Source organism: Orycteropus afer, unplaced genomic scaffold, assembly GCF_000298275.1.
Source record: "Orycteropus afer afer isolate SDZICR_OR568_19922 unplaced genomic scaffold, OryAfe1.0 scaffold00009, whole genome shotgun sequence".
NCBI classification, from domain to species: domain Eukaryota; kingdom Metazoa; phylum Chordata; class Mammalia; order Tubulidentata; family Orycteropodidae; genus Orycteropus; species Orycteropus afer.
In genome coordinates, this window is record NW_006921596.1 from 6,805,011 (window position 1) to 6,815,592 (window position 10,582).

At 37.5% G+C, this 10,582-nt stretch overlaps 1 protein-coding gene across 1 annotated transcript in view; it reads right to left on the bottom strand.

Annotated features, from left to right (window-relative positions):
• The window catches only part of ITFG1 (integrin alpha FG-GAP repeat containing 1), a 412,834-nt gene that overhangs the window by 37,948 nt on the left and 364,304 nt on the right, over positions 1–10,582 (bottom strand). Inside the window, exon 14 of the mRNA XM_007946857.2 lies at positions 2,818–2,896. Within this exon, the coding sequence (XP_007945048.1) occupies positions 2,818–2,896 (79 nt within the window). The remainder of the gene's footprint in view (positions 1–2,817; positions 2,897–10,582) is intronic.

Genomic DNA, 10,582 nt, shown 5'->3' on the forward strand with positions numbered 1-10,582 from the left:
TCAAACCCACCAGCCACTCCTCGGAAGGAAGGTTGGGCAATCCTACTTCTGTAGTGATACTGCCTCGGAAACCCAAGGAGGGGTCGCTATGAGTCGGGGTCGACTCTACGGCAAACAACAACAACAACAACAACAACACTTCCTCTGGACTTAAAAAGGAAAGCCAGTAATTTAAAGGGTAGAGAAACAATTGTCAGTTTAATAAAGTTATTATTCATAAATGACCAACAGCTCACAACTTGTCTATGGATTTTGTTAACATTCACCAATCTAGTAAGTTCTTATCAAATATTATTTGGGAATTTGAATCTCTGATGCAGATCTCTGGCTAATTTATAAACAGTGATAAACACAGTCCTAGAGTCAGAATGAGATTAGCTTATGATAAATATAGTTGAATTTTTTGATTTGTCATAGGAACTACTGTTTATTTAGAAATTAATGACCTTTCTGTAAAATAATTGTCTAATAACACTTGGCAGTCTTTGTGGGGAAATGGCATAAGACCACAAAGTATTTGGTAGTTCCAGCATTATTTCTGTCGCCAAGGCCAAATTTTTAGCTATAGTAAGAACTACATTTTATGTCATCACCCAGTACAGACACACACACAAAGTAAAATAATATTTTCATGAAAAAGTACTTAACTTTCCTTTGATGACTACTCTGATATTTTGTTGTTTATCCAATAAAGTGCTGAACATAAGCCAGTAAGTTAATTTCATAAGCCACTAAATTAATTTCATGACCCACAAATAAGTAACAAACCTCAGTATGAAAAACAAACACCACCACCACCACAAACAAAAACACTGCTCCATGAGAATACGAGGTCTGAAATACATAAAGATGGCCATCTTCCTTCTTACAGCTCTTGACAGTGGTAAAATGGGTGTTACCAACGAGTACTTCTTTAGCGCTCAAAATGCTTCACATTTAAACTAGGAATTTTTGCTGTTTAAAATTTGGGGCAGAATTTCATGACACTAAGGAGCTTTGGTGGTGCAGTGGTTAAAGCATTCAGCTACTAGCCAAAAAGTTGGCAGTTTGAACCCACCAGCTGCTCCATAGGATAAAGATGGGGCAGTCTGCATCTGTAAAGATATATTGCCTTAGAAATCCTATGGGGCCAGTTCTACTCTGTCCTATAGGATTGCTAGGATTGGGAGTCGACTCGATGGCAGTAGGTTTTTTCTTGATACTACTCTCTAGATCTGGTGGCGCAGTGCCTAAGGCACTTGACTGCTCAGCAGAAGCCTGGCGGTTCAAACCCACCAGGCTTGGGTTTCAATCTACCAATCTTGCACAGATACCAGTGATACAAAATACCTCCAATCCTTACAGAAACAACAGAAGATAGACACAGAGTAATTCCTCACAGACACCCAGACACTGTGGGAGGGCGATCCACTTGATCTGCCAACTCAGGACCATAGTACTGGGGGACACCAGACTCAATTAGCACAACAAAATACACAAAAGTGTTGTTCCTCATCCTACACTGGTGAATAGCGACTGGAGTCTTAAAAGCTTTCAAGCAGCCATCTAAGATGCAGCTATTGGTCTCATATCGTCAGAAGTGAAGAAAAGTGCAAAAAAAAAACCAAAAAAAAAACCCAAAAACAAACCAAGGGCATTTGGAAGCAATAAGCTAGAACACGATAGCCTCAAGATCAGAAGAACTAGACAGTGCCTGCCTACCAGTGCCAACCACTCAGGAAAGGATCATATCTGGAGATCCTGGGTAGAGTGGGAGGGAAAATGTGGAACAAAATCCAAAGACTCAATAATCACCAGAATTACTGGTCGGATGGAGTCTCACAAGACCCCCAATACTATGGCCCTGGGATACATTCTGGGCCTGGAATAAAACTCACTCCCACGGACTGGCTCTCAGCCCAATAGTAAACAAGCTGTATACGCAGACCACTCAAGCCAGGGTGAGGCACCCACATACTCTATGGATATGCATCCCTTGAAGCAATTGACCACGGGGCATGAGAGGGGCAACATTCCCAGGGAGCAAATGCAGGACACACAGGAATGCATGACTATGAGGGGCGCGGTGTGTGTGGGGGGTGTTAATGGGCAGGGAGGGGAGGAAACTGGGTTAGGGGTGGGGATGGTAAATGGGGAGTGAAAAAAAAAATATAACTAGAATTAAAAACAAAACAAAACTCATAGATCTAAAAACCCTTTCAGATAATACCCCACCTTCAACTCCACACATGAAAAAACTAGGATTAGTCTAGAATGTAGTACTCATTGATTTCCCTTTTTCTTCTAAGATGATCTCCTTAATTATCAACTAATTTACAGTTCACTCTTTAATCAAGATAAATTGAGTAATTTTTCTTCCAATGCCTTTCTTAATTCAGTTGAAAAATAAGGATAATGATTTGGCTCTATCACAATAGGGATATACAAGGACCTTGTCATGATGACCTTCAGTAATCTACCAATGTAAGTCTACTGAAATTCTAAGATAATAAGAATAAATTATTTTATAAAGAGCTGTGAAAAACTGACAATGTTTGCCACTAAATTTACTTTGCCAATATATTTAATTACGGGAGCTCGGGTAGCATAGTGCCTAAGGCACTTGACTGCTCACCCGAAGGCTGGCGGTTCAAACCCACCAGCCACTCCTCGGAAGGAAGGTTGGGCAATCCTACTTCCGTAGTGATACTGCCTCGGAAACCCAAGGAGGGGTCGCTATGAGTCGGGGCCGACTCGATGGCAAACAACAACAACAACAACAACAACAATATATTTAAAGGTGATTTAATGCATTATGGACATTTTATCCAATCTTACCTGAACCATTTTTCAGATAACCATTTGCATCTACAGTTGTGTACATGATATATGGTCCAGGTTGATTTACTCCAAAGGGCTGCAATAAAAAAAGAATAGTCAAGCCTTGAAAAGTATATGAATGATTTGAAGTTACAAGTAAATCCGTTACAAATAAAGTAAACAAGTCTTATTTTACATAGATGAGAGTCACTTAGAGAAAAGTACCATAAACAGATAATACTTCAAAAGAAAACTCGTTGGTAGAAAAGTGTAAAAAATTTAAATTATTACTAAGTCACAAGGTATATGCATCTTCAACTGTAATAGATAGTGTCATTTCTTTTTTTTCTTTCCTGTAGTGGTATTGCAACTTTCCATTCCCCCTAGCTGTATATGAGAGATCTATTGCATCACATGCTTAGCAGGAAACACTGCTAAGTGTAGTATATCTCTTTTTGACATAAATTATCTCTCCTACCTCTTTGTCTTTGGAATAGAGCATGCCCCTTCATACTCTAAATATGTCCTATTTTAGCAAGGCTTGGAGATAATACTTCTGAGGTCATATTTGTCATTGTGTTGTAACTTCAAATTTAATTTATTACCCTTAATCTTATATATTGGAAGACTGTTATCTTGGGCTTGTAGGGTTTTTAGGTAGAAAGAATATTACATATTAATACTACATACTCTTTCAAGAATTACCAAAATCAGTATCTACATTTCTATTTTGCAGATATAGTCAAATGAAAGCTTGTTCTTATTTCACTTTTAAACTTGATTGTGATAAGGTTGAAAAAGGACAGAACAAATCAGTTTTCCATTCAACAGTTCATATACATTTTGTTTTGTGACATTGATTGTAATCCCTACAATGTAACAGCACTCTCCCACTTCCTCCCTGTGTTTCTCTTTTCCATTCTTCCTTCTATCCTATTCCTTCCTGCTTCTAAGCTTTATCCCTGGGCAAATGCTCCCCATTTAATCTCTTATGGTTGATTGTACTAAGGGGTGTGTACCTCCCTGGTGTTACTGTTTGCTTTAGAGATAAAGAGATGTTAATGTATGGAATTGCCTTGTGCATCAAATTTTTCCTTTTTTTTTTTCCTTTTATGGTTTCATACTGTATGTACAAATCCTAAATAATAATTTAGTTACTATTCTTAATAATACTTACAGTATTGTTTTCAGCAAACCTCTCCAATTCTTGGTATTTTTTTCAACTGTCCATAGTATCTTATTTTACAGATTTATTTGGCAATTATTTGTCTCTCCCACTTAATTTAATTTAATACTTAGGTCAGCATGTCTCAGTCTTTGAGCTTACCTTACGTTCACCTCTCATCATGGGCTAGTCATTCTGATATTAGAAGGCAAAAGCCAGAAATTCATATTCAATTCCTTTATACATTGATTCTCAAACTGTGGTTCAAGGATCCCCAGGGGGCCTCATGACATTTTCTGAATATTACATAAAGTAAAAACTGTTTTAAAGATAATATTGAGATATTTGCCTAGTAATATTTAGTCATTTGCCTAGAATACTGTGTTAGTATTTGCACTAATGGTGCAAAGTCATGGGTAGGAAATGACCACATCAAGCTGTGGTTATAAAGAATTGGGTACTGAGCCAACATTTTCTTGAAAAGGAACAGAGGCAGCTTGTCTCTTCAAGGAAAACCACAAACAATATATGTTGTTAATTTTAAATTTGAGCTTTAAGTGAAAATTGGAATTTTGGAAAACTTTGTGTCTGGTAAGATGAGCATGAACATTTTCCAGTAGTTAGATTCTTTTTTATTTTAAATGAGATCAGTGGTTATATTAAAAATAATGTGTTATTAAAGTATTATATAATGAAATACATTATCATTGAGAAGATGATCTTCATAACTCAGTAAATAATTATTTTCAAAAAAAAAAAAAGGGGGACCAGGTTTGCTGGTCCAATAGAGCCTGGTGGAACCAGTGAGACAATGGCCCTAGCTGCCCTTCAGGTCTGGAATTGAACCCACACCTGTTGCTTCCAGCCAAGCAAAGGATAGGCATAGGAGTTGAACATTTACCTGAGGTAGATACACTCCTTGGAGAGAACAATCATGGGAGAAAGAAGGGCTGCTTATGCACCGGGAGACAGTTCAGGGGGCAGGAGTGCATGAAGGGATGGACACAGGGAAGAGGTGACTATCGGAGGGAGTGGGAAGAGAGCTGTTGCATTGTGGTGAATTGTGGTCAGTGTCATGAGACAAAGTGTATGTGAACTGCTGTGTGGAAAGTGAATTTGCTCTGTAAATTTTCACCCAAATCACAATTAAAAAAAAAATTATTTTCCAAATGACTAATGCATAATGTTATAATACCATGGGTTGGTAGAAGATCCATTCAAAGTCAAGATTGATTGATGGATTTTAATGTAACAACATAGGGCAAAAGCATTTCTGAGATGGTGTAAGGAACTCTGAAAATCTGCTATCCTATCATAAAAGCAATGAGAATACAGGCAAACAATAGGTCAAAAATCAATTTTTTCAGAACTCTGGAATATAATCAAAGTTTGAAAACTCAGGGAGTGTTTACTCTGGAAAAGCGGCTGAATCTTGGTAAGAATACCGAGTTTACTGGTGTTTTAATTCCCTCACTCCCATTTTCTGCTCTCTAGCTCTGTGGTAGCCTCGAAAATCAAAAGTTTCACAACCACATAGGTGATCCCTGATTTATGACATATTTGAGTTATGATGAACTGCACTTAATGTTTTCTTTTTGGTACATCTTATTACTAATAACATGTACTACACACAGTGTTGCAGCATGAAATTTGTTGATGTTATCATTCTTAGAAGGAGCCCTGGTGGTGCAGTGGTTAAAGCACTCGACTGTTAACTAAAAGGTAGACAGTTTGAAGATACCAGATGCTCTGTGGGAGAAAGATGTGGCAGTCTGCTTCTGTCAGAGAGACTTACAGTCTTGGAGACCTTATGGAGGCAGTTCTACTCTGTCCCACTGGGTCACTATGAGTCAGAGCCAACTTGATGGTAGTGGGTTTGCTTTTCTAGGTCATTCTCAGATGTTCACTTGCAGATGCTCAAAGACAAATAAAGATTGGATTTATAGAGATAGTGATAATAAAAGGTAGTAATAATGAAAGCTTAAAAAAAAAAGGTCTTTGACTTACATCAGAAGTGACTTATAATGGAGTCATTGGAACAGAACCCCATTACAAGTGGGGGACTTCCTGTGGTGGCTTTGAAAATGACCAGCTTAACCACTGGAGGTTGCAAAACAGGTGTGGAGCTCTCGAAAAGCTCCATCCCCAGAGAAATGTCACTATTTGACCTGTAAAGCTCCATTCTCACAAATTATCTTTATTTGACTTGATTGAGAGTTTTATCTATGTGAACAGCCCTATAACTGAATTGGCTGGAAAAAACAATCATGGACACTTGTTTAGAACTACAGATGTGCCTATATGTGGCTTTGTGCATGCCTAGAAAAGACCTGGGTTCTAATTACCTTTGGCTGACCTTGAGGCACATGCAGGAAGTTAGGACTAAGGAAGACTTGTAAACTACCTGCCATTATTGTTGAAGGTATACTCCAACACCTATACTGCCCCTCATCAAAGACTGGGAGAATTATGGGTTCAAGGACTTAAGGAAACCTCTGTCCAATCATTAGCTGATCTGGTAGCATAGTGGCTAAGGCACTTGACTGCTAACCAGAAGGCTGGCAGTTCAAACCCACCAGCCACTCCTCGGAAGGAAGGTTGGGCAATCTACTTCCATAGTGATACTGCCTCGGAAACCCAAGGAGGGGTCGCTATGAGTTGGGTCTGACTTGATGGCACATAACAACAACAACAAACTAACCAAGCAGGGACAACACACAACAAAGAATAGAGACTTTTCTTTAGTATCAATCCAGGAAAATCACTGAATTATCAAGCAGCAGCAAGAGCAACAGCAAAAGGAGATAACAGCAAACTCTGGAAAGAAGACAAATCTTATTTCACCAGTTGCTATACTACATTATTTTAAATGTCCAGTTTTCAACAATAAAACTTACAAGACATTAAATAATGGTAAAGTAGGGCTCACACACAAGCAGGACACAAAAAGCAGTAGGTTAATAGACACTGTCCCTGAGCAAACCCAGATTTGGGACATATTACACAAATACTTTAAATCAGCAATTATGAATATGTTCAAAGAATTAAAGGAAATTATGAGAACAATGTCTTACCAAAAGAGATGGTCAGTAAGGAGATACAGAAATCACAAAAAAGAACTAAACAGAAATTCTAGAGTTGAAAAGTACAACAGAAATAAAAAAAAAATAAAATAAATCACTACATGATTCAACAGTGGCTTTAAACTAGCAGAAGGAAGAATCAACAAACTTGAATATAGTTCAACTGATATTATCCAGTATGAGGATTAGGAAAAAAAGGGAATGAAGGAAAATGAACAGAGCCTAACAGATCTGAGGGGCACCATAACAATATACACATATTAGAAGACCCAGAAGGAGAGAGAAAGAGAAAGAAAGGCAGAAAGATTTTTGAAGAAATAATGGCTGAAAACTCCCCAAATATGATGACAATATTAATCGCTACCCCAAAGTTTCAACAAAGTCCAAGTCGGATTAGAACTGACATCACAGTCAATCTGAACCAGGACACATCATAGTTAAAACTCTCAAAAATCAAAGACAAAGAGAATTTTGAAGCAACAAGAGAAGAATGACTGTACACATACAAGTAATCTTTAACAAGGCTAACGTTGAATTCTCATTAGAAACCACGGGGACCAAAAGGAAACAGGATGATACATTTAAAGGGCTGAAGGAAAAAAGAAAGCTGTCAAGAAAATCTGAAATCTAGTAAAACTGTCTTTCAAAAATGAATTGGAAATCAAGACATTCTGAGACAAACAAAAAGTGAGAGAATTCATCCTTAGCAGATCTGACTTACAGGAAATACTAAAGGGAGTTTTTTAGTGTTTCAAGGTGAATTGAAAGGATAGTAGACAGCAACATGAATCCACACAAATAAATAAATAAATTATAGGTAAAGTTAAAAGACAGTATATTTTTGTAACTGTTTTATCACATGTAGTTTAAACAATTACTGCATAAATCAATAATTACAAAATTGTACTGATGGTCTCATATCAATGAAGATTTAACTTCTGTGGTAATAAAAGCACAAATGAGGAGGGAGAGAATGGCGTTATACTGGAACAAAGTTTTCATGTGCTGTTGAAATTAGTTGGTATTATTACATACTAGAACCAGATTGTTTTGAAGGTCAGCTATTGTAATCTCTAGAGCAACCACTAAGAAAATAACATTTTATATGTGTGTGTATGTATATATATATATAAATAAACCAAAACAAACTCACTGTGAGAGAGTTGGATGACTCATGATGGCCCTTTCCTTGGGTTTCCAAGGTGGTATCACTGTGGAAGTAGATCGGCCAATCTTCCTTCTGAGGAGTGGCTGGTGGGTTTGAAACCACCATTCTTCTGGTTAGCAGTCTCTGATGGTGTAGTGCCTTAGGCTACCAGAGCTCCTAATATATATATATTATATATATACACACACACATATATATATAGTAACAATATAATTAAAATGATCGGCTGTTATTGTTAGGTGCCATCAAGTCATTTTTTGATGCATATTGACCCCCTGTGACAGGGTAGATCTGTCCCACAGGGTTTTACAGACTTTACTCTTCACAGGAGCAGATCATCAGGGCATTTTCCTATTGAGCTGCTGGATGGGTCTGAACTGCTAAGTTCTGGTTAGCACCTGAGTGCTTGACTACTGTGTTACCAGGGCTTCTTAATTATGCCTAGAAAATTTCTATTGAACACAAAAGAAAGCCATAATGGTGGCAGAGAGGTATACAGAAGACTTAAGACATATAGGACATGATCCTATACCTAGAAAACCCAAGAGACTCAGTTAAAAATCTACTGGAACTAATTGAGAGATTTAGTGTTGTGGCAGGATACAAGATCAAAAGAAATAAGGAAATCAATACCATTTACAAGAGCTACCAAAAAATAAAATACTTGGGAATAAATCTTACCAGGGACATAAAAGACCTGTGCAAAGAAAACTAGAAAAGACTACTTCAAAAAACCATAAAAGATCTACACAAATGGAAGAACATCCCATGCTTGTGGACAGGAAATTGAACATTGTGAAAATGTCAGATTCTATCCAAAGCAACCAATACATTCAATGCAATCCTAATCCACATCCCATCAACATTCTTTAAGGATATGGAAAAACCAATCACTAACTTTATATGGAAAGGAAAAAGACCTTGGATAAGCAAAGCACTACTGAAGAAGAAAACAAAGGAGGTCTCACACTGCCAGATCTCAAAACTGCCTGGTAATGGTATAATGACAGACACACAGATCAATGGAATAGAATTGAGAATGCAGAAATAGATTCATCAACCTATGATCAGCTGATCTTTGACAAAGGGCCGAAATCCATTAGATGGGGAAGAGAATGTTTGTTTAATAAATGGTGCTGTCAAAACTGGATATCCATTTGCAGAAAAATGAAACAAGATCTGTACCTCACACCATACACAAAACCAAACTTAAATGTGAAACCTAAAACTATAAAGTTCCTCAAGGAAAAATTAGGAGCATATCTAGGGGCCCTAGTATATGGCATAAATTGACTACCAAGCATAACCTAAAATGCACAAACAGAGAAGAGAAACTAGATGAGTAGGACCTAAAACTAAAATTTTTATGTGCTTCTAAATACTTCTCCAAAAGAGTGAAAAGAGAACCTACAGACTGGGAAAAAAATATTTGGCAATGACATATCTGACAAGGGACTTATCTCTAGAATTTACAGAAAACTTCAACACCTCAACAACAAAAAGACAAATAATCCAATTAAAAATGGGCAGAAAACATGAATAGACACTTTACCAAAGAAGATATTCAGGTGGCCAACAAACATATAAAGAAATGGTCACGATCATTAGCCATTAGAGAGATGCCAATCAAAACAACAATCAGATACCATCTTGCCCCAGCACCAGGAGCAGAGTTGAATAAGACAGAAAATAACAAATGCTGGTGAGGATGCAGAGACAGTGGGACTCTTATACGCTGTTTTATTGGGACTGTCAAATGACACAACCACTGTGGAAAGCAGTATGGCAATTCCTTAAAAAGCTGGAATTAGAAATACTATTTGACCTAGCCATTCCATTACTAGGTATCCATGCTAAAGAAGTGAGAGCCATGACAAGGACAGATATATGCACACCCATGTTCATCGCAGCACTATTTACAATAGCCAAAAGATGGAAACAACCTTGGTGTTCATCAACTGAAGAATGGATAACCAAACTATGGTACATATATACAATGGAATATTATGCAACCCTAAAGAATAACCTAGAATCTGCACAATGTGGATGAACTTGGAGGTCATTATGCTGAGTGAAATAACTCAACCACAGAAGGGCAGATACCTTATTAGTCCATTATTGTAAAAAGTCCAGGAAAGATTTATCTATGGAAGGAAATTTTCTTTGTTGGTTGTCAGCGGTGGGAGGGGAGGATAGGGAACACTGTTAGATAGGTAGAGATAAGTAATAATTTGGGTGAAGAGAAGGGTAATGTACCAAATGTGAATGATCAACACGGTGGCACTGAAGAAGAGGAAGACATAGAGAGGTACATGGGAGGTGCAGACAACAAAGATGAACCCTTTTGCACATACAGTACTGCATTGT